The 25,229-nt window shown below is 42.4% G+C and overlaps 1 protein-coding gene across 1 annotated transcript; it reads right to left on the bottom strand.

Annotated features, from left to right (window-relative positions):
- Positions 1-3,853: 3,853 nt before the first annotated feature.
- On the bottom strand, positions 3,854-23,887 carry znf574 (zinc finger protein 574). The gene is made up of 10 exons (XM_056444502.1): positions 23,843-23,887; positions 21,823-21,983; positions 14,751-15,903; positions 14,451-14,650; positions 13,950-14,129; positions 13,652-13,746; positions 11,542-11,636; positions 8,314-8,462; positions 7,764-8,051; positions 3,854-5,855 (listed from the first exon to the last, which is right to left on the bottom strand). Exons 1-10 carry the CDS (start codon positions 23,853-23,855, stop codon positions 5,256-5,258), a joined length of 2,934 nt encoding a protein of 977 aa, XP_056300477.1. The 5' UTR covers positions 23,856-23,887; the 3' UTR covers positions 3,854-5,255.
- Between the last annotated feature and the right edge of the window lie 1,342 nt (positions 23,888-25,229).

The raw sequence follows: 25,229 nt of genomic DNA, 5'->3' as shown, positions 1-25,229 counted from the left end.
ATCGGCAACTTCATGATGCTGCACATGGGATTGTGTCTAAATCATCATCATGTCTCTGGGCTGTGTGGAAACAGAAAACAATGATATAGTAGAGCCGCAAAGTTATTTGGATGCATGATTTCCACTAACATATTCTAACACCCCCGAAGCTGAAGTCACCGTTGTCCTTTGAGATTCTGAATGTACATCTTTTGTTGTGTATATAACCTAATAAAACATGTCTGTCTCTCGTATAAAAACGTATTATTCCTCTTGCAGGGACATATTGTGTAGCTCTGCACACACAGTGCATTCAGATTGTGATTTATGATATTTTCCTTCTCCTTAAGGCATTACTGCTATTTGTGATTTTCACAGGTAACATTGTAGACCTTTAATGGTTGATTGTTTTGCTGCAATATGTATATTGTGTGATTTTATTTCTCTCTCTATCTCAGTTGCCTCTCTATCGGGACATGATTTGCAGGAAATGCTAAGGTAAAAAATAAATCCATTGAGAATGATCACACAGCACATGGAGACATTACAACACGCACATATATATATATATATATATAATGTCTATATAAAGACAACACTGCAAAACTGCAATTATTATAAAGAAGAGAGCAAACCACATTTCAAATCACGTTACCTTGGAAACCAAGAAGTGACTTGTATCTCCAATTTGCCAAGGTGTCAATAAAAACGCCATTATTAAAACATGACTTCAATACTGCGGGGACTTCAGGGTGTCCAGGGTTGTTAGTGGGTTTATAGAGACGGTGCACAATTTTACTGTCGGTCTATATTTCTTATTTCTTATGATTTACGGTGACGTACCTGCAGGAAATTTGTAGCGTATCCTTTAGACAGCTCAGTATATCATTACGGTGTAGACCGTGTAGTAGAGGCTAATATTAAGGCCTTAAATATGTATATGTAACAGGAAGTCTAGAGTACTGCTAATATGATATGATATGATATGATATTAATAAATGAATTTCAAAAATCACAGCAGCGTAATGCAGTACTCTAGTTTTTTGTTGCAGAATGTTACCTTTAGGATAAGAGTTTATACCAAGGATTTCCAAACAGGGGCACTTGCACCCCGAGGGGTACTTCCGCAGAGGCCATGGGGTATGTGAAACGTACAAATAGCAAGCTCAACTTATTTTATTTTTATGATTTGCCGGTGGTTTAATTAGTAAGTTACTCCCATTTTTAACTTGAAAGGAAAAGTAGCAACTCTACAGCATTGAAACACTCACACAAAAAACATCCTGCATTGGAAATCTTACTTAAATACCAAGGTATTATCATTATAATATACTCAAATTACTATTAGTAAAAGCACTCATTAACCAGAATGGACCATTTCTAAATCGTATAATAGTATACTCGATCATAAATGTGTACACGTAGACTCAAATCAAGTAACTTAAAATAAAGTAATGTATCACACTAAGTTACTTGATTGTAGTCTGTTGATTATTAATCTAAATCTGCAACAACAACAAAAACTAGACTTTGAATTAAATTCAGTAAAAAGTACAATACCATCCTCGAAAGTGAAGTAAAGTAACGTTACCTCAGATTTGTTCTTTCCTACGTGTGTGTACGCTAGCTAGTTAGCTACATTCCACCCATGGAAATAGCCTAAAGCTATAGTTAACCTATAGTTAAGCTAAAAGTAGAAAATAAATGGTTTAAAACCATAAAGGTAGAGAATAAATGATATAAAATGCTAAGAGTAGAGAATAAATGGTTTAAAACAAAAAAGTAGCGAATAAATGGTTTGAACAATAAAAGTAGCGAATAAATGGTTTAAAACAATAAAAGTAGAGAATAAATGGTTTAAAACAATAAAAGTAGCGAATAAATGGTTTAAACAATAAAAGTAGCGAATAAATGGTTTAAACAATAAAAGTAGAGAATAAATGGTTTAAACAATAAAAGTAGAGAATAATTGATATAAAATGCTAAGAGTCGAGAATAAATGGTTTAAAACAATAAAAGTAGAGAATAAATGGTTTAAAATGCTCAGAGTAGAGAATAAATGGTTTAAAACAATAAAAGTAGAGAATAAATGGTTTAAAACAATAAAAGTAGAGAATAAATGGTTTAAAACAATAAAAGCAGCCCGCTACTTGACCAACAGTTTGTTCAAATATACTTGACGTTCGCTAAAAGTAAGCTAATGGTTAAACAGTTGAAACTTCTATAAAGTGTCAAATAGACCACAGAAAAAAATGTTATATTTTAAACGCCACACAAAACCATGTTTAACATTTGACACTACAACGTCACTCCTCATTTACCTGGAGGTGGAACAGAGCTCCCGAGTCCTCACCTACAGCGTGATGTCAGCGACTTTACTTCTGTGAGAGCTGAATATGCACATTTCTCTCCTGAGGGTCACTTGGGTATTTTTAGTGTTTATGATATAAAAAGAGGTGAGAATCCAAAGGGGGGCCCAGGGTGAGGGCAACTACTGCACATGTGCCTATTTCTTATACTTTCATTTGAAACCAGGACATTCCTATAACTCTGATGGATATTTCAGGCCCTTGAATCTGCATAATCGTCCATTATATTTGGTTGTATTAAAAGATAAAACGCCCTCTTTTCACTGCCTCTTCTTCCGCCTATAAATGCCATGAATAATTTAAATACACAATTGTAAAAAATTGCACATGCAAGAACACACCGTGGTTTATATTCATATCAGCTTTGTTCATGAATGATTATAAATCAGTTGCTTGGTTTTTGTGTATTTTCACCGGTGAGGTGAAGTAATTTTTCATCAACATTATAAATATTTCCTGCTAGCTGAATGTTGTCTTTCTTTCATCAAAAGGTGTCTTTGAAATTATTTCTTAAATAACTATAGCCAAGGTCGCCACTATAATAGATACCCTTCACGTTTCCTTGACTACGGTTACTTTACTTGTGGAAGATGTGATCACATTGCAATTATTGAACGTGCACTCGAAAGTATTATTTTGAAAACATTGTGATCCAGAACGGAGACGGTCAGTTTGGTGTTTGCCGTTTAACATCCAAGACATTGCAAGTCAAACCGGATCAGATCAGCTGTCAGCAACATTGTCACAATACAACGTTAACAAAATCACACTTAAAGCCATAAGTTAAATAGTATAGGCACAAATTAAAGTAGATAGAAATCTAGTTTTCAAGATTTGCTGTTTTTAAAAATCTGATTTTGTTTATCACCGAGCCATAACCCCAAAAAACAAACGAGAGCACAACATTAAGGAATGAAGAGTCAGACTATCCACTGTAGAGCAAGGAGACATCCGACAGGCTGCTTCCCTCCAGCAGTCTCATTGTTTCACCTCCAGCATCAACAATACATCTGTTTGTTGAGCGTGTTTAGTTGCAATGTTCGGCAGCATGTATGATCAACGGCCCTCCACCGAGAATATCAGCACTCGAGATCTTCTAAGGGGAAACAAAAGCATATATTTATCGACTGTTTGCCTCTTGACTCTCAGAAAAACATTGAAGAGCAGCTGGATGCTTGGCACCGGCTCCTCTTTGCTCAGGAGCGGCTCTCCATTTCCCGATATGCTTCTCACACTCTGCAGGCATGCTGCAATTTCCCCATTTCAGTACCTCGTGAAATCAGCATTTCTCCCTCCATGACATGAAAACAAACGAAGACAGATTGCCTCTGTGTGTGTGTGTGTGTGTGTGTGTGTGTGTGTGGTTCCAATGCCCCCGCCCACCGTCAGCAATCACTGGGTGGGAGACAGCCATAAACTGTGCTTTCGGAGCCTATAATGGTCTAGTGCAGCGCTGGCAAAACTTATATCATATTATGCCCCTTCCCATTTAGAAACAGATTCAATTCAATTCAATTCAGTTTATTTGTATAGCCCAATTTCACAAATTACAAATTTGTCTCGGAGTGCTTTACAATCTGTACACATAGACACCCCTGCCCCAAAACCTCACATCGGACCAGGAAAAACTCCCAAATAACCCTTCAGGGGGAAAAAAAGGGAAGAAACCTGGAGGAGAGCAACAGAGGAGGATCCCTCTCCAGGATGGACAGATGCAATAGATGTAATGTGTACAGAAGGACAGATTTAGAGTTAAAATACATTCAATGAATATGACAGAGTGTATGAATAGTTCATAGTAGGCATATTCCACGATGGAGACCTCCACGATCCATCAGGCAGATGGCGGTGGGGAGGAGGAGTGGGCGGAGTCTCAACAGTAGGCGGAGTCTCAACAGGACAGTGGCGTAGTCAGGAGCAGGAATTCCACGACCCAGACCTCAATGATCCATCAGGCAGATAGGATCTATGTCGTCTCATAGGGTCCGATGACCCCATGAGACGTGAAGGACCATTATTTCTGATAACTGTACAGCAAGTGCAGGATAATTTCATTGTTCCACTTGCCACTGCACAATGCTGCGCTTCAGCTCAATCATCATAGATCTTGCTATATCCTTGTTATCATTTAATTGAATTTAATTACAGCATAAAAGTTAAACCAATCAATAACATAACGTATAAACATGTCCGTAACACACGTTTCTACTTGATTATGGCGTTCTCTAACATTAGTGTGCGTGTGTACGCTCACCTGTCTGGATATTTCTCAGTGGAAGACCTTGGACCGTTTGTCAAAACAAAACAACGTGTCCATTGACAGCGAGACCTATAAAAAGCCCCCCCCCCGCCGGCGGGACGCGGAGCCCTCGAGGCACGCAGCGTATGAATTGATTGAAGGTCACAAATGTGAAAGCTGAAGCATTTTATTATAAAGAAAACAGAAGACATTTTAGGGGCCGCCACTTGTCTTCCCCTAATAAATAGGGGCTGTAAATACACACCTGTGTATATATATGTATATAGATATATGTATATACAGTATATATAATCAAGGTCTGAATTCAACAATCTGCTTTTTAATCAGGTTGCTAATTTAAAGGTACATTCTGTCCCCCCGGGCGGTCCATGTGTGTATGAACCTCTCATTCATTAGTTTGACCCGCTGTGAACAAGCTTAACCATGTTAAGCTCAAGAAAACTTACTGACTATACAAAGTGGAATTGCTGTTGGAACTGGCTTAGAAACCTATCAAACTATATATATCTATATTTATTTAAAAAAAGGTAACAACTCAATATGATTCAAATATCAAACTTTTGACTTCAACCGTCTTTCGTGTCCGCCAGTCGCTCCGCTGCTCTCGACCGGTTGTCCCGTCTCCACAGAGGTTTGTGCTCCTCCGTCTATACGGTCTCCTCCACAATGAACTCGATGGAGTGCTGCGGCGCGTGGCTCGTCTCCACCACGGTGATCTCGTTTCCGTCAATGGTGATCATGGGAACGTTGATGCCCTGCGCTCCCAGAACGGAGGAGGGCAGGATGACGACCTGCGAGTTGCCGTCCAAGCCGGCGAACTGATGGGCCGGGATCATGACCGTCTCGGTGCATCCTTCGCCCCCCTGCAGCACGTAGATGGTCTGCACCGAGCCCGGCTCCAGCTCCCCCGTGGTGGCCAGGGAGGACAGCACCTTGGCCCCCTCCAGCACCTTCTGGACGTGGGCGGCCTCGGCGTCCTGCGCCGCCTGCTCCGCGTTGTCCTCGAACAGGTCGCCGTGCAGCCGGATGTGCTTGTCCAGGTTGGAGCGCGAGCGGAAGGCGGCGGAGCAGTGGGCGCAGGGGTACGGCTTCTCCCCGCTGTGGGTGCGGGCGTGCTCCGTGAGCCGGGCGGCCACGCTGAAGCTCTTGCCGCAAATCCAGCAGCAGAACGGCCGGAGGCCGCTGTGGATGCGCTCGTGGTCCTGCAGGTGGGGCAGCTGGCGGAAGCGCTTGCCACACGTGGCGCACTGGTGGAGGCAGGAAGGGTGGGGTTAACGGGGGGGAGTGGAAAAGTACAGAGAGCGTAGAAAAGTAAGGAGGCGTCAAGAAAGTACAGTTCTGAACAAAACTAGGATTCATATTTTTAAAAGCGGGGGGGGGGGCGGATACAAAGCACCAAAACGAACACGTGTTACACAATCGTTTTAATAATCTATTAATTATTTTCAGACAATTGATGAGTTGTTTGGTCTATAAAAAGACGGTTTAAATATTACAATTTCCTCGAGGAAAGGCGTCGCTCTCTGCGGACTAATACCTGAACCACTAATGGAGTAACTGTCACGGCTCTCCAGGTGTGTAAAGGAAAGGATGATGGGGATATGCATCTGTATGCAAGTAAAACAAATAATTAAATATTCATATTTATCTATCAATCTGTGTTGGAAATGTAATTTATGTTTGATTGCAATAAATTCAAGCAATTATTTTAATAAAAATCGCTGACTTTACGTGGCGTGTCTTATTCAAACAGAGGCGGCGACGCTCAGATTGCGCAATCCCTCACAAACTGGGTTGAACCTTCTGCTTTTCTCATTGTTTGTCACCTCTGTAATATTAGTAGAGACTTTTATTATACGTCCTTTCGTTCCATAGAATAGGTTGAGTATTTCACGCATGTATAGAACCTATTGAGGCTTGCTGATCCGACATCAAACCCACGGGTTTACGCTTCTTCTGCCGTTGCTCTTCTTCTACCCTTTTACAAATAACAGATGATAAGAAGGACTTTTACAACAAAGCCACAGAGATTTTTGTCCAGAAGGATAGACAAATGCACTTATTTACAAGTCACGGTAAGACCATGCACACACCGCAAGAGGCTTTGTGGCCTGTTTTTATTTGTAATGAATGAGGATGAATTGTGGATTTGCAATGGCACATTTAAAGCACACAGAGGGTGCACAGGAAATGCGCTCTTTCTCTGAGCCGCGATAAATTGGTGGAATAAACTATGTACCTATGCATGTACAGAATGCTGATATGAAATATGAAATATGAAAAATGACCCGTAGTCAAGGTGCAAGCTGCCAATTGGACGTGATTTAAGCTCCTCTGCTGGGTTCACATATTTGTAAATGTGCCTCACCAGCCACGAACCGACCGCACGTCACCGCTGCTTCGTACCACCTGAGCCAGACAATGAACTTCCACCAGACACTTGATTAAACCGGAGGCACTACACAAGAGCGACTTCGGTGTGCTCGGCCTTGATTCCCACCGGGGACACTCGGATTCAATCTGTAACCCCTGTTGTCAGTTTTGCAGCGTCAGCATCTCTGTGCGATATACTCTAATGAAATTACCTTTCCAATTGGTTTACCTTTTATACACTTGGTAAATAAATATAGGTCTTCCTCGAGGAACACACAGAATGTTTCATCGCCATTGCGGTGTGCTTGAGGACCAGTGCTCCTTGAACCCTGTGTCCGTAGCACGCCTGATGGATACGGCTCAAAGCAAAGCCACAATAAATGTCTGCGGTCATGGGCGCTGATGGGCTCCGGTGGGTCGAGAGTTGATGTCCTGCCTCGTCACCAGAGCAACAGAGGGAGCGAGGGAGAGTCTCAAAATAGTAACAGACACGGGGGGGGGGGGGGGGGCTGTCATTAATCACAGGTACACAGGGGGAGAGGAAACACCCGCAGGACACACACTGCACAAATGGCCCTGGTCCAGAACCAGAACCAGAGATGGCTACAGCCATGAAGGGGAGAGACTATGGGGGGTTGAAGAAGTGCTGGATGTCATTTTGAAAGACACACGTTGAAGGGTTTGAAAGCCTCGTCCAAGGAAGAGGACCCGGTGTGCTTCAGAAGGCCGAGAGACATTCACTGCTCATGCGAGCACAGACACACACGCAGCCTCCTTCTTACCTCAAAGGGCCTCTCGTCGGTGTGCGTCCTCATGTGAACATTAAAGGTGGAATTATAGGAAAATTCCTTGAGGCAAATCTGGCAGCGGAAGCGGGGTCGGTTTTTGGACTTGCCGAGCGTGCCCTGGAAGTGGGCCAGCACATGCTCCTCCAGGGTGCTGTTGGAGGTAAAGCGGCGGCGGCACGGCCTCACCGGGCATTTGAGGGGTGTCTGGCCCGTGTGGGATAGCCGATGGAGGTCGAGGCCCTCCTGGGTCATGCAACGGTGGCCGCAGAGGTCACACTCGACCTGAAAGAGGAGGGATGGGGCGAGGGGAATGGAGACAAACCGAAAAAGTAAGGAGACAGAGAACGAACAAAGGGGCAATAAATGAAAAGGTTGATGTCTTTGTGGGCTGACTGAGAAGTCGCTCACGGCTGGGGACCTTTGTTTCATCACCCCTCCCTCCTCCTGCTCACCCCACGTTGAGGCCGAATGCCATCACGGTGCGTGTGTGTACGTCACCCTCACACATATCTTTGCAAAGGAGAAGTAACATTGTGTTCCCAACCTGTCCGGTGCATCGTCCCCGGCCCTGCCCCCGGCCACGGCCCGTGTTCTTGTCCTCCTCCGTGGAAGGGCAGCGCTGCATGTGGATCTCCAGCACCGACTGGTTCACAAACTGGTTTGCGCAGTGGAGGCACGTCGCCGGCTGCTTGTCTGCAGTGGAACAGTGGCAGTGTTCAGGCAGGCGGTCACACTGTGTCCTGACACTGCAGGCCGAGGGGTCATTTGAGCTCGTCGCCTCAAGCCGCCGCTGAGCATCGTGCAGCAGGTGGTTCATACCAGAATAGTTGGGGATTCAGGTGCAGACAATTTCTGGGATACATCAGTGGTTGCTTATCATGCGAGCACACACGGTGAGATGGACACCGTGTGCGTGGGCTTGTGTTGAAATGAGTGATTCAAGTATTAGAGAGCCATTTTGAAACCAGATGTGAATCAGAAAATGGATGTCTGGTTCCAGGGTCTGGTATTGTACACGCAGACAGAAACACCCGAGCTTTTCCATCTCACGACGAGTCAAACATATTTGCTTTGATAAAAATACTGATTCGTTTGGGAGTTTTTCAGAATTTAAATCAAACAATTGCTGCACCAATAGTCAAATCGCTATTTAATTAATTTATCAAGTTCCTGGTTCTAGCTTTTCAACAACAGCCTAAGGTATGCAGCTGAAAGCAGCTGGGTTACAACGAGGAACATAATCATGAGGGTGAAGGAAAATAAGAATAACAAATATTTCATATGTTGTCATGCAAACAAAAGAATCAAAATGAGCACTGTAATCTAATTACTCAAACGGCATTTCAAATGTGCTGATTTGCTGCTCCATTAGGGATCCCGGTGACAGCGATCAGCTGCTTATGCAGATAAAAAATGACTTGAGGACATTATGCAAGATACGATAACATTATGCAACGAACAAAAGGGATATTTATGTGTGCTCAGCTCCTTCCTTCTGCTGCAGTGATGCACTGATAAACAATAATTAATTAAGGATGAAGGATTTAATGGCAATTTAAAGTGCATATTTCGACTGATATTCTTTTTCAACTAAGTTGACATTTCAATGTCTATAAATAAAAGCTGTATTCCTTTACAAATGCCGTTACAATAATTAGATTACAGTAATCATTTTGATTCTTTTGTTTACATTGCAACATATGAAATATTTGTTATTATTCTACTTATTTTCCTTTACCCTAATGATTATATTCCTCGTTGTAACCCATCTGCTTTCAGCTGCCTCCCTAAGGCTGTTGTTGGATGCACATTCAAATCATGACGGCAAAATGTTTTTATTATAATAATAGTTATTTCCTCTTATTGTCTTATCTTATTCTCCTTGAAGCTTATTACGAACCTACAAGATGCTAGCGATGGAGACAGAAAACCAATGTGCGGGCCTACAGGCAGAACTGTATTCCAATGTCCTGCCCCGACTTGATCTCATTCCTGTGTTTACTCACACTAGAACTGCATATCTATATAAAAATCCAACATTGATTCAGATTTTCTTTAATTGACAGCCTAAATTAGACTATTTTTCATGGAACAGTCAACTGCATGTTCATCATCTCTGAACATGTTACCTAAATAACATTTACATACGGAGCAAAGAATAGTCTTTACTGTGTGTGTGTCGGCCGACGATAGTCAACTCCCGAAGGTGAGATCGGGTCCCGATCTACAGGAATCCCATCAGCAGTCATTTCACTTACAAAGTACTGACATTTAAAAAGCATTTTAAACAACTGGACTGTGTCAGAGAGTAAATACAATGCTGTACATATCATTCATTCTTCATGGCTTTATATTAATTTCATGAATATATAATTTACAAATATTAGATAAATTTGACAGTTCAACATTTTGTTAAAATGATCATTGACCCAGTTTCCACTGTAAATAAAATACTTTTGGTCGTACTGACAATACAAGCACATTGACGATGTCTGGGAAATCTTAACTGGCTTTTTTTTCACTGACAAAAATCTAATTATCGATACAATAATCGACAGATTAATCAATAATCATTTGTAGAACAATTATTCACATTGTCAATTGATAGATTAGTCTTTCAATCAACTGATTAGTCTATAAAATGGCAGAACAATTTCCCAGGGTGATTGTGACATTGGCTTTTTTTGTCCAAATCATATAAATATAAAACGTACATATCTATTCAAATTAGAAAAAAAGGGAACCCGAGTTGTCAAGCACATCTTGACAACTCAAATCCCAGAACCAGCAAATGGTTTTAATTTTTAACTTGATGAAAGTGATTAATCAATCAGATGCAGATTATTTTCCTGTCAGTTGGCGGATCAATTATCTGCTTATCATGTAAGACGTGATCAGCTGGTGCGAAGCAAACCACACGCTCACTGCTTCTCTCTGGAGAGCCTGGCTGGGAAACGGCCGAGGCCGATGGTTCATCAGGACGTCTATAGGTCGCCGAGCCAGCATCTTGCAATCTGCTAACCATCTGTGCCGTCTATCCCAGCGAGGGCGACCCACTCCGCTGCCCATCGGGACCCTCTAATGAAACATGTTATGAGGGCATTCTCAGCCTATGGCCCGGCACTGATCAATGGATCAATCTCTCCCATCTTCTCTCTCAGAGGAGCGCCGTCCCTCTGACCCCGGCTGCACGCTGACTCTTCAGGCTTAACTAATGAGGCTGCCGAGCCACGACCCCCCTCTGATTAAGATGAAGAGTCAACATGTTGACCCAATTCATTTACCTCCAGAATTCCTCCTGCGTTCCATATGGGACGCAAATCAATGGAAAGTAATTGACTTAATGCATCGAAGGAACAGAGCACACATAACATGGATGCGTGTCTGTTAATAAAACAAGATGGGTCACGCAGGCAGACTGATGGGGGCATTTATCACCTCTACATTGATCTCTTGTAATGCACATAATGCTGTCCCAATATGATCAAAACATCACATCCAATTAGGTTTCCATTACAAGCAGGCAAAAGGGCTTGCATTTCATTTCTTGATATATTTGCCACTTGGGTCGAATGGAAATGGTCAGACAGTGAAAGGATGTGACATGCTGTGTCTGACAATACCAGCTGAACAAAGGAGATGAATCACGGAGCGAAACACTGCAGCCCAAATGACTGCTGTGGGCAGTTTGTATTCGCTTTAGGTTGCTCCTGCTAACCATCAAAATATGGAGGTGAACGATGTAATGCCAGACTGAGCGCTGAGCACTCACCTTGGTGAGTGAGCGAGTGCAGATCCAGTTCTCTCCGGCGTTTGAACGCCTCTCCACATTCGGCGCAAGGGAACGGATGGCTCGTGTGGAGCAATCTGTTTTATAGACGGAAACACACATACGAGCATGTGAGCATATATTTGACACGGATATGTTTCAAACTAGTCCCATCCTGCAAAAAGAATAACACGGAGGGGAAAGGACCCGAAGAGCCTCACAGGGAGAGGTACACAAATAATGACATTGCACTGAATAAATACGCAAAAAAATTTTTTATTATAAAGACACATACAAATATTTGATTTTGTTTTGTTTTAAAAGGGTAAACGTAATGTTTCAGCTGCCACCTTTTATTTGACTTGTATGAGGATTACCAGGAAGTGTGTGCTCAGCTGTGCTTTAGGTTAAATAAAGGGTATTAGCTGAAGATTAAAGAAAGAAAAAAACAAGCTATAAACTGGGAGGAGTCAGAGTTAGGACATGAAAGACTATATGTATCCATTGCATGACGTTACACTTGATATAGCCTTAGGGGAGGAGAGAGGTGTTGGGATGCATCGACCTAATGCTGCATCACGCCTGCTTTCAGAGCGTGGAGGAAATAAAACACTGCTTCTCTGAGCAGCTTCACTTAATTAGCTTCTCCTAATCAGAACAAGCAGGGACGACGTGGAAGTTTAGGGATCATAATGTTGCTCACATAAAGGTTTATGTATTGTGTATATTAAAGCTGCAGGTAATGTTGCAGCAAAAGACTCGAGTCACTTAAAGTGAAGCAGGATGCGGGAGCTGATGTGCGAGGAGCTCTCGCTGCCCGCACGAGAGGCCGAGCCGTTTCTGTTCCTGGTAAATAGACAAGAGGAATCAATATTTCAGGGAACGCTGACCCTGAGGCAGCTGGGAGGAATCCATGTCCAGCCAGGGCCTCCTCTCCTGCCAGCCAGATGTTCTTTAATGTGTCGAACGTTGAGCGATACTACTTCACCGACTGGAGAGAACACAATTTGTGGATTGACAGTAAAATGTGTCTATGAATATTATTTTAGCCGTTTTAGGCAAAATTGCCAGCTTCTGCTTTCCCTCATCTTCTAATAGAAAAGTTATTTGAGAGATGAAGTTAAACGCTCTGGACAAAGCTCTTAAGCGCACCTTGAGATATGACCGTTGGGCTTTGGACTGTTTAGGAGAAAACTGTACGGCAGTTATTTAATAGACCAATTAATGTTGATATATCCTAAACATGATCTGAACTGAAAGGTCTCAACACTGACTCTTGCTAGCGTGGAAAAATGGTCTCACAAAACACAACTCTGGTTCTCAGTGTTAAGAAATCTAATGTACAAATGTATCTGCCGGGTTGATGACTCCGAAAATGAGATCATCATGTTTTTATCTAATATAAAATCCAGCACTACACGCTACCGGTCCCAGCTGTGGCGATACAGCTGTTTATTTATAAAGCATGTGTAGTTCTTTGTTGTTGTTTTTACCTTGTAATTGTGTATGTATTTTATTGTATTTTAATGTTTTGTACTATCTGGACCTCGAATCTGTAATAAAAGTTTGATTGATTGAGTATCAAGACAATCGCAAGTGTGGCCCGAAGGTCTTTGAAGAGTAAAACTCGTTAGGAGGGTCTGGCTTTTTCCGCTTTTGGCTCAGTACATCCAGCCAATCAAATGCTCACACGAGCACAGCACATCCTATCCGCCATGCTCAACCAGGCAGGCCAGACTCTTTGCGGGGTTGTTGTCGTTATCATCTTAATTTGCTGGGCCACTGTCTGTCAATCATATGTGACAGAGGCTCAAGGGCACGCAGTCGTCTCAGTCAGCAGCGCGTTTGGTACCCAGCTGTAAGATTCGGCTCAGTAGTCAGACACGGCTCAACTACTACGGCGAGGGCGTCAGGTCTGAGTCCTGGGCTCTGTAAACGGGTTGATAGATGACTGAATATTGACCATCTCTGGTGTTTATGGAAATCCAGAGGTTTGAAGGAAGTAAAGCTAGTCGAGTTAATAACTTGTTATATGTGTCGGAGCCATTTCCTCCGACACTTCCACAAATGAAGAATTCGGAACAACTACTGGGATGGTGTTGTTGTGATTTACTTGTGATGGACAAGCTGATCCTCCGTGTTGAACCGCGACGGGCAGTGAGGACAAGAGAAGAGGTGGGCAGATCCCTCGTTGTCCAAAGTACACACCTGCATTCAGGGACACAGCCGTCAAGGTCAGCAAACAAATACTGGAGAAAATTATTATTAAAAGTGTGACAAGAAATAACAGAATAAAGGATAGCTCTCAGAATCGTCCCAACATAACAAATGCTGAATAATCAGCTTTAACCTTTCAAAATTATAAATACACAATGTTTTAATGGAACCCTTGAATTTCAGAGGTATCTTACCGGTTTGCGTCCACGCTTGCGTCGAGGCAGCGTCGACGTGTGGATGCGCTGGTGTCTCTTCAGGGTGGCCGCCTGGGAGAAGTTTTTGCCACAAACATCGCAGCTGAAGGGTTTGTTGCCCGTGTGGCTCATGCTGTGGCGCAGCAGGCTCTGGGAGTTCGTGAAGGACTTTGAGCAAACCTGCACAGGAACAATAATCAGGATCAAAGCCATCGTCGTATTTACAAAAAGTTTGAAGTACCCTCTTGTAAGGAGAATGAATAAAGTAGCATATGGCTACATTTTCTCAAATTGTAATAATAATTCAAAAAACAAGCCCTCTTGTGCAGAGAAGCTGTCAAATATAATGAGGTGGGAGCTTCAGCATTGTGTTTGACTTAAAACTGAAACCCTTCAAAGGCGTTGCATCACCCCAACAACGGCTGCTGCATGACGAAAGTGACATTTCCAGCAAATACAATTATCCCCCAGACATGAGACGGGACGGTTTTTGAATGGCACCTTGCACGTGAAGAGCTTTTCTCCGGTGTGGCTGAAGACGTGGGTGCGGAGGAAGACGCGCCGGGTGAATGTTTTGCCACAATAGGGGCAAACATGGGGTAGTGGTGTGCGGGCCCAGTCCTGCAGCAGCTTGGCAGGTGGAGGCTGGTTGGGGTCTGCTGCAGTGACGCCATTTGGTTCCTCTTTGAAGGCCTTGACTCCTGACGACATCATAAACACTTCGTTATGGACCCAAACCCCCTGCGGCAAATGCAGTGTTTCTCCCAAAAAATTGGCTACGAAGCAAATATTATCACTTACCGGCACTCAGGATCCTGAAAGAGGGCCTGCTTCTCTTCGGGAGCGGTGAACCTGATTCACTCGCAGTGGAGGGCGGTGAAAGCAGCCGCTTCGAGCTGGGTGAAGCGTCCTGAGGGTTATCGGGGGTTGCTTCATCGCCAATTTCATCCACATCCGTCCCCTCTGTCCCTGCTTTGAAGCGGTGCTGCCGCCGATGGTACAGGTACTGGGTGGTGCTCATGAAGACCTCGCCGCAATGCTGGCAACTGTGTAGCGGCTCCTTTAGGTCATGCTTCTGCTTCCGATGCGTGACCAGCCCCATCTCCTCACTGAAGCTCTCCCCACACAGGGTGCACATGAACAACTCGGGCTGAGGGAAACTGGAGGCGTCACCGGGGGTGGAGGCGGTGGCATCCTGCCCCCCCGGCTCCTCGGTCCCGTTGATCGGAGGACAAACTTCCTCGGAGTTCTCTACGGGAACCTCGGCCTCCTTTTCCTCGCCTTTCTGCCGGTGTTGCTTGCGGTGGTAAAGAAAGAGCGTGGTGTTTAGAAAGCTTTCCCCACACACAGAGCAGCGGTGCAGCGCCTCCTCAAAGCCGTGCTGGGTCCTGCGGTGGGCCACGAGTTCAGACACCAGGCCAAAGCACGAGCCGCAGTCCACGCACAGCAGCACCGGTTCAGGCTTGGCCTTCTTGCTGACCCCCTTCCTCCTGGGGGACCAATCCTCTTGATTTGAGATGGAGGCGGCCTCCTCAGAAACGAGAGGATCAGAGCTCTCTGCAACTTGCTGGCTCTCTTCTTCTTCTACGGGGGTCACCACTTGTTCAGGTTGAAGATGTTCTCTGGTTTCACTCTTCGAGAGAGAAGAGTCATCTGGAAGTAAAGGTGAAATGGAGCTCTGAGCTGAAGCGGTGTCGGGCTCAGGTTGTGAATCAGGGTTCAACTTCCTGTTGGGCTGTTGACATGTCTCATCTTTACGGTGCTGCTGCCAAAGGTCCAGGCTCTTGAAGAGTTCATCACAGTCCCCACATTGGTAGAGGATTCGGGGCTGGTCCGATGCCACATTCACAGGGACTGCAGCCTCCTTGAGAACCGGTTGCACCGAGAAGTGTCCTGCTTGGACTTCAATCTGTGGGACTGCTACCGTCCTTGACAGATTTACGACCTGTTGTTGCTAATACGAGGGGGAAAAAAGGAAATTGGAGAAAGATTATCTTTAATGTTTCACTTGTGCACAAAGGAAATGACGCCATGCAATAAACAACAATCAAATAGCTGTTTCAGGTATATATATATTAGGGCTGTCAGCGTTAACGCGTTAATCTATGCGATTAATTTGGCCGCGTTAACGCACTAAAATATTTAACGCAATTTTTTTTTTTTATAAACCGCGGCAGTACGGTTTGACACTGTTTCCGTTTTTAAAACAATTATTTCTCCGCGAAAATAAGGAGCAGAAATCAGTTTAACTCGTGGATGAATCAGTCGGGTTTCCTCCTGCTCCTCCTTCCTCCCCTCTGAGACACAGAGGAACCGAGGGGCGACGTGTCGGGTGACGCGGCGCGGAAAGAACTCGTCACACGAAACCTTCACCGTGATTGGTCAATCCGTTTGTCTGTCAACATTTCGGGGAAAAAACAACCAATGAACACTCAGTAAATCACAAAGGACCTCCCACCTCACAGGTTAGGCTCATTTAGCAGCCTGTCAGTCAGAGAACCAGAGAACACGGCGCGAGGACAATGAGCCTCATTTCAGAGCTGAGATTGTTCTGGAATGTTTGATGTAGAACACGTGGGGGTGTGTCACATGCAAAATACTTTAAACGGTGAATTTAATTTATTTTGTAAAATGTATAAAATGAGCCCAGCCTCCAGAGGGTTAACGTGACATATGTGAATGTCAGTCAGTTACCAAGGCCACTGGTTCTGCTGCTGTTCAATGTTAAAGATGACAGGACCAATGGGGTCTCAATATATATATATATTTTTTTACTAATCTGATGTTTCACTGAAGAAACAATTTATCATCCACGATATTAAATACCTCGCTGGCACTTTATATGTAGGAGCCTCTTTGAAAACACAGCTCTGTGTGAAGTTTTGTCTTTAAAAAGAAGGAAAACACTTTTAATTAACTTGAAATTGCGATTAATTAATCGCAATTTCAAAATGTGCGATTAATTAGTTAATTTTTTTTAATCGATTGACAGCCCTAATATATATATATATATACAGATGCAGCTGGGCTAGCTGGTTAGTAGTTATCTCGTTTCTGGCCCGTTGGATATAAACCAATAAATGAACTGTAACACGTAAACAGACCTTACAGTCCGAGGTTAGTAGCACAGTAAATGGTATTAGTCAATTTAAAGAAATAACAATGTGCTGTGTAAAAGTCACAGTAACAAGAGAATGCTTTTTTTTTTTTTTTTTAAACATGGAGACAAAATAATAAATGATGAGGTTGAGTGTTGATGAGCGACTCCAATAAAAAGGTACAATGATTTCAACGTATTGCACGGTAGTGATGTAATCAAATACAAAATGTATATTAATCCATTAATAGTCAGGCATCAGCTTTCGCTGCACGTCTGCATATCTGTCTCCTCTCTGCCTGAGTGGGTTGGGAGTTGCTGCAAGTCGACGACACTGATGAGCACAAAACCTGCTGTTCCTTCACCAGAAGTGAGAGTCTGTCAAAGTGTGTCCTTAAAATATTTATAAGTCGCGCTGGTGCTCCTAGTCATAATATATATTAATCATTTATATTTGTTTGGAGAATGTGGCCAGATTTTACACATTGTATATTTAAATTGTTTGCATTAGTCTTTAATATAATAATAGGAAAAGATAATCCTCAATTTCTTGACAACAAAGGCCATATCTTTTATTAAAATGGTACAAAATATGACTTTGTCAGCCAGAAAGCAAGCGAAGATTTATTTTATTTCACTCAAGCCTGTAATGGAGCAGTACAAGAGTGAAATTCTACTTTTTCAAATTGCATAGATACCGAATGATCGACCGTCTTCCGTGAGACCAAATAAAGTAAGGGTGAGTGTTATGACCTAAAATGTATACTGTATTTTGGGGGGTTTATACATATTTATGTTGCTCTATTATTTCAGTTTTTCCACCTCTTTTTTTTTTTTTTACCAGTCAAAATGGGAATTACTTTACACTTAAAAGAATGACTTGTTGAAGGCTGTGTGTGAACCCGTGGGGACAGAAATGAAAAGCTAGTGTCTGGAGAGAGTCCAGGATCAAACCACTAACAAAGCAAGTGAGGAGACAATATCTACAAGCAGTGTTTTCATGACCTCGACTGTGGCGCTCTACCAAAGTCAATTGGGTAACGCCGCAGTTGAAAAATCTTCATTATGCATAATGACCCATTTCCAATAACATATTAACGAGAAGCCTTACATCATTAAATAATTATTGATGCATTAATGTGTTCATGACTTTAATGTCTTAGCTGGTAACCGTAGAGCTCATTTTAATTACTTTAAATGCATCATAATAAATAAATATATATATATACACAGTACTTAATAAAACATCAGTATATTAGTAAATGTAGAAATCTGAATGTTGCAAAGTAGATGAACTCAAAACTAATATAGACAAATAAATGTGTGTGAAATTAAAAAGTACAATATTACCCTCAGATGTTGTGGACTTGTAACATAAAACAGAATTAAGAAAAGTAGACTAAAAGCACTCTATGTATTTAAATTATCTATTGCACAGGTTGTGGCGTTCATCCACTGTTAACTTTTAGCTGTGGATTACAATGAATGAAACTACAAAAATGGCAGACACAAGTGCCATACTATAAATGTCCTTGTTTAAAACAGACTTTCAGATTATCAGTCAGACAGTGATGCAAGCAGCTGGTCAGAGCACCACGGCTGAAACGCACTTCAAGTATTAAGGTCCGAGAACATTTGACATTCTTAAATTTCTCCACTTTTTAGAAAAGATATATTTGAGCATATTTAACTCCTCCTATTACTCTCATTATTGATGTTAATGGTGCCATATGGGAAGTTTTTAGAGTGTTAATACGTGAGTTTTCTGATGTAATAATAACAACAACAAGCATCACTATTATTTATATTGTTTATCGAATGAAGTAGGGATGCTCGACATTAACCACCTTAAGCTAAGCGCGGGCCAGGAAGTCATAAAGGTGCCCAGCTTTTACAGTGTTTGTCATGCTGATTCATCTATGGGAGGGCCAATGAGCGATCCATCAGGAGAAAGGGTGGCACTGACTGATGCATTTCCCATGCTCCTCTCCCCCCTGGCAACTCGGGATGCGATTTGTCTGTCATGAGTGTCACTGTGCTTTATGGACGCGTGTTGAAGACGGGAAGGATGGAAGTTCAGGCACAAGTTCATACAGCCGAGTCCTACTGCCAAACGAGGGCCGCAGACTGCTTTTAAAACTGAAGGGCTTTTAGAGGCTGTCATGAGAAAGACAAAAGAAAAAGACAAAAATATGCCACTGAGACTCAACTCAGCTCAATGTGTCAAAGTTAAACGCCCCATTATACAGCTCTGCAAATAGCGTCTTCGCAGAACTCAAATGAAGTACAGCGCATGAGTTCTATCAAATTCATCCTTTAAGGAATATATTATAAACAGGAAACATAAAATAAAATATTAAATGCACTGCAAAAATCCACTTTAATCCAAAATGATAGAACAAGTCAATTATCATGAAAACAAGTTGTTATTGGAACATTCTGATGATTTATCTGGACTTGCCGGGTACTAAAGCTGCACAATGAATGCATCAAATATAAATCACAATCAGGATTATGACTTAAAATTAAATGAATATGATCGACTGTGTGTGTTTAAAATGCTCCACTCATAGAAAAGCTGCCGCATATCAAAACTAGAACGACCTCCTCCCGGTTGTATGCCTTCACCAACCACTCAAGTTGCAGTGCACATCCATGTCCAAAATGTCATTACCTAATGACTTTATCCGATTAGACATTTGTGTAAAATTGTCATCATTACCTTCGCATTGAAAATGCGGAAGGTTATGTTTTGATCGCCGTGTATTTATTTATTTATTTGTATGCGTGTTCCTCGCATAACATACAAAGTTTTAAACCGAATCGCATGAAATTTGGTGGGATGATTGGTTATTATCCAGGGACAATTTTATTAGATTTTGGGATCGATCGGGTCAAAGGTCAAGGTCAAAATCTTCTTGAATCGCATGAAATTTGGTGTGATGATTGGTTATTATCCGGGGACCATTTGATTCGATTTTGGGATCAATCGGGTCAAAGGTCATGGAAAGGTCAGAATCTTCTTTTTACCATAGCGCGGTCAATTTTTATCCAATTGGCATGCAACTAATGCCAAAATGTTCATAATTCAATGCCCAATCTTGTGATATGCGAAGGTATGCGCTCTACCGAGTGCCCCTTCTAGTTACCGTGTGGATTTTAAGTCATTCTTGAAGTCTAAGTGGATATTTGTGCCAAATGTAATGAAATTAACTTTCCTGAGATATTGCATTCACGAGAATGGGACGTAGGTGAGGTCACAGTGACCTTGTCCTTTGACCACCACATTCTAATCAGTTGTTTATTCTAATCAGTTAATTATTGAGTCCCAGTTAGATAAACAATTGTGAAGTGCATTATGGGGGAAGACCCAACGTTAGCCAATACTTATGAGTGTGACAATAAGTCTAATAAGTAGGATATCGACACTGAACCGAAAACAAGGAACAAAAATAGAGACCAAAATATACAACCGAGAGCACACGAGCAAAACAAACTTCTTTGAAGACAAAGGACCTTATTTAAAGTCTTATTTAGATACTAAGATCTATTTAGCAGTGCTCTGTCGATTGAATGAGGAACTTTAAATGGAAACGTGCAGTAAAAATACATTAAAACAATTAATAATCTTGCTAAATAATTGTGATCTAAAATATATTGATGAAAAAAACGTGATTATCATCTTGGCTGTAACCGGGCAGCCCGACCACATACCATGGAAATGTGGAGTCCTGGACCTCAACCTGACCTGCTGTGACCTTTAGCACATGTCATCTCCCGCTGCTACTAATCTTTCATCTTTTCCTCTCGTGTTATCAAATTAATGTTGATAGTGTACTGTATCATATTACCAAAAACTAATTCTCCATTAGGCTGCACACTGTCAGCTCAACCAACTACACTGATATGTAAGAAGTGTGCCAGATCAGAACTCATTTCAAAACATGCTCTGTCTAAAGAGCCTAAATTAAAAGACCAACACTCCATAATTAATCAACATTTTGCCTCGCTAGAGACTGATTACTCTGATACACAACGTGATATTGTGTTATTCTGTCATTACACTGGACAAAAAACTGTTCCTGGTCGCACTTAAGTATTTAGAAAACAGCTGAAAAATCTGAAGGCCTTACTACACATCCACTTATAGGTTATAGGTGTACAAGTTGAAAGTCTGCAGCAGCAAGGACTTAGTGACTGACATGTCTAGAATAACTTTACCAGGATATGGTATGCAAACATATTTCAGTAACAATAGAAATAGGGGGGAATCTAGCCTTCCCAACACACTATACACATATCAAGATCATTGTACAGATTTACTGTATGTTTGTTCAGTATTGCAACAACAATATGAGTTGCGATAAATACACAAATATGCATCAGAAGTATGCATACATGTCAGCACTAATAAGCACTAACAATAAAAACACGGATCGTTTATTCTAAGACTAATCATTACGAACACTTGAATATTAATACACAACAATCCCTTGAAATTACACAATAAATTACTGTAAAAAACATGTTAAGTGCTCCGATCAAGGTCACCATTACCAGAGTGAGTAGCAGAACATAGTTAATGTATTGCCTACTACTCACTTCAATGTCATTCTCCAGATCTGATTCAGAGGATGTGATGCGATAAAACACCTCCTGACGTTTCAGGCCAAACCGCCACAATATTCATGTTCTTTGCTTCTGTTCCCATCTAAAGATCAAGATCCTACGTTCATATGATAAAAAGGGCAATTTTTTGACGGTGCCAGTATTTACCTGAGTCTGTAGCAGTGGGACCGTGAGAGGGGTGGTTCCAGGGGCTTCCAGCTGTTCATCCTCAGCCGTGCACGTCAACTGGTGCTCAAGCACCTCTTCCAGGGTGTTGAACTCCTGGTAGCAGGGGAAGCACATGTACACGGACGAGCTCTCCATGGCTGCTAAGGGATTAGAAATCAAAAACATTTCATAAGAAACGCAGCAATGCAAAACTGATTTTTAGATAAAGGTGAAACGGTTCACAAAACTCAGCATGCTTGGAATATGAAAGCAATACCCCGACGTGAGACTTATACAGATGCCTAGCAGCCAGTGCATTACATTTGAAGTAAGGTTGTGAACATTGCCCTCTCCTGATGAAAAGAAGTGCCTGCATATATTATCAAGACAACAGCTTGGACATGAGCGCCATGAGGCTAACCCTGGGGTTGCCAGGATGACTCACCATGCGCTGAGCTTGGGCTAATTGTTATTTTGTCCATGCAGGTTGCTGCTCAGTGGAGACTCTGTCAAGTCTCTCTCTTTCTCTGCCATTTCTTGGGCCAGGCAGACGTTTAGCTCCATCAATGAGATATGTGCTGCAATTGGACCCACTGGAAGGGCATGCTGCTTGTGGAGGAAGCTAGCTATATTCAAACACAATGTCTGCAAATCCTTCCCACCCACTAGATACCAGTCAGACCTCATACTGCACCAGTAACGCTCGACTCTACTCAAAAAAGAGTCTTACAACGAAAGATACAGATCACACACCTTCTGGTTGATTTTCTTAGACAAAGTTATGGCTTAAAGGATAAGGCTGGTGCTATTCCATATTTGTTTTTATTGTTGACAAATCCCATTACATAACTAAAAACATTGCTACAGTAATCTGTCTTTCAATACTTTCCAACTTCCCCAACAGGCCTTTGAGATTCAGCCCAAATCCCATGTGTTCATACTGAAGATCTTCAAGAATGTATCACAGAAATATAGACATATTGTTTTAATATCCCACTAGACACTGTAGGTTGTACATTACAGCAGCAAGGTGTCAACTTGTGAAAATACGAGTTACCACATCCACCATAAAGACTCAGTGACTCAATATGTTTATTATACGAATCTGGCTTTTGAAATTGCAACACGTGAAGTACTTGTTAGGGTGATAGATAAATTGTTGGGCCTTTGCTTGTGTTTTATTTCTCGTAGAAAAGGGGGGGAAATAATATAACCACACAATTTAAAATGTAAATTACGTAGTAATAATGTCCCTGTGGGGATGCTGATCTGTGTCTCTACACAAACTACACCGTCCGCGTACAGACGGTCAGATTCAAAGCACCGGGTGTCTGCATCCATCACCACCGTGTCTGCGTGTTCCCATGACATGCACTGTGGAGGACAACCTAGCGCCAACCTAGAGTGTTTTCTGCGGGGGACAATGTCCGATATTGACTCACAAGGGGACACAATAACGAACACGAGTCCCAGTTCATGTCATCACCTTCTCAAACCATCACGTTAGCTCCTTTGACCTGGTCGAGCGGGTTTGGTTTGGCCCTAGCATCAAGGGCGACAGCTGCGCCGCTAGCCGATTAGCAGCTCGCTAGCCGACTGTATCATCTCTGCTCGGAAACTGTGTCGCTAAAATACAACGATGGCCATTTTTCTCGCAACATGGCGAGCTAGTGCTCCAGGCGTGGTAAGCTAGCTCGGGAGCTAAGACAACAACCCATATACCGGTCGTCGCCGTCGGGCACCGAGGCCGAGTCAGCCAGCGCCTAAACAACCTTTTACCACTTGGACCAGTGGTGCTGACTGTCTGGTGAACGTTACCAAGGAGGAGAAGAAGAAGAAAAGACCGAAGAAGGAGGGCGGGATACGCTTCTTCGGTGGTATAATGGCGGCGACAGACGAAAAGTTAACATTAGCTGTCTCCCCCCGTCGAAAACCTCCATACATAAATATCACTGTGCGATACGTCATTGGAAAAGTATTATCTGGATTAAATAAGTAAAATTAATTCAGCATAACTCACCGCACTCAGACATTATCGGTCGAGGAAATAGGACAACAACTTCAGTTTTTTCTGCATGTTAGAAGGCTTGATCTGATTGGCTGAGTCGGTCACTTGGTGGACCAATCGACGTGTCCGACACATAACGCGGAGGGAGTTCGTAATCCAAAAGCGCGCCAGTGCTGCAGCAGCAGTCACTGCAGTCCAGTCAAAGATGCCGATGAGCTGGATTAAGCACAATTCTGAGCTATTAGGCTAGTTTATAGTTACTTGTGACTTTGCAGATAAAGGCACGACACACATAGGCTAAATATACAATACATCCTTATTGATATAACTGCAAAATTGATATGATATTCCTTTATTCGTCCCACAGTGGGGAAATTTCAAAAATCACAGCAGCGGTGCACATCAGAGCATCAATGAAAATAAATATAAAACACAAAACAAAATACTAAAAACGTAATACTAATACGAAATATACAGGGGGAAAATAAAGTATCGTGCGGAGTAAAGTAAAGTGCAAAGTTTGCCAGGATCTCCAGCGATCTACTGCAGTGTGTTGTGCAGCCTGACAGCAGCAGGAAGGAAGGACTTGTGGTACCTCTCCCTCAGACACCGGGGAGGAATCAGCCGGTGGCTGAAGGAGCTGTGCAGAGCTGCGAGAGTGTCATGCATGGGGTGGGAGGGGTGGTTCATCAGAGACGAGAGCTTTGCCATCATCCTCCCGTCCCCCACCACCTCCACAGTATCCAGAGGACACCCAGCACGCGGCTGGCCTTCTTTAGCAGCTTGTTCAGCCTCTTCCTCTTCCTCTTCCATAATAAAATAATCAGTACATTTAATACTGTGACTACATTTTAGTAATAATACTTACATTAAGTAATACTTACATTAAGTATTATCACTAAAAACACAGATTTGCACTTCAGTGGCACTTAAATCGCACTTACTTATGGTACTTTTGTAGTTCGACTATGTTGAGGAAATGTTACTTCCTGTATTCTTGTTGTTCTTAGTTTATACTCTAGGTTGAAATGCACTTATTGTAAGTCGCTTTGGATAAAAGCGTCTGCTAAATGACATGTAATGTAATGTAATAATGTGTAGTCGACTTATGTTGAGGAAATGTGTAAGCGCAGCATTTTTTGTTTTTGTGTTTAACACAGATTTTTCTCGCGCTCTTTTAGTCTTTTAGTTCGGTTTTTTTTAGTTTCTTTTTCATTTTTACATCGGCACTAACAACATACATTCAGTTTTTTTTTGCGACCTTAGCTACCTGCGCAACAACAAGGTTTTTGTCCACTTTTCTTTCCAATTTTTGTGGAGTGAGAGCTGCATGAAACCGAAACCATCCAACAAACGTCCGCACTAGAGACGGAGACTGCGCCCACAAGCCACGAGCCAT

This window comes from Pseudoliparis swirei, chromosome 22 (assembly GCF_029220125.1).
Source record: "Pseudoliparis swirei isolate HS2019 ecotype Mariana Trench chromosome 22, NWPU_hadal_v1, whole genome shotgun sequence".
Classification (NCBI taxonomy): Eukaryota; Metazoa; Chordata; class Actinopteri; order Perciformes; family Liparidae; genus Pseudoliparis; species Pseudoliparis swirei.
Note: the sequence above shows the minus strand (reverse complement) of the source record. Positions and strands in the feature narration are given on the sequence as shown.

Excerpts from the sequence above, each read along its gene's own strand:
- znf574 (XM_056444502.1), bottom strand. Across the intron at positions 13,747-13,949 it reads GCAAGCGTGGACGCAAACCG|GTGTGTACTTTGGACAACGA; the intron begins GTAAGATACCTC and ends CCCTGAATGCAG. Across the intron at positions 8,052-8,313 it reads GGGGACGATGCACCGGACAG|GTCGAGTGTGACCTCTGCGG; the intron begins GTTGGGAACACA and ends CTCCTCTTTCAG.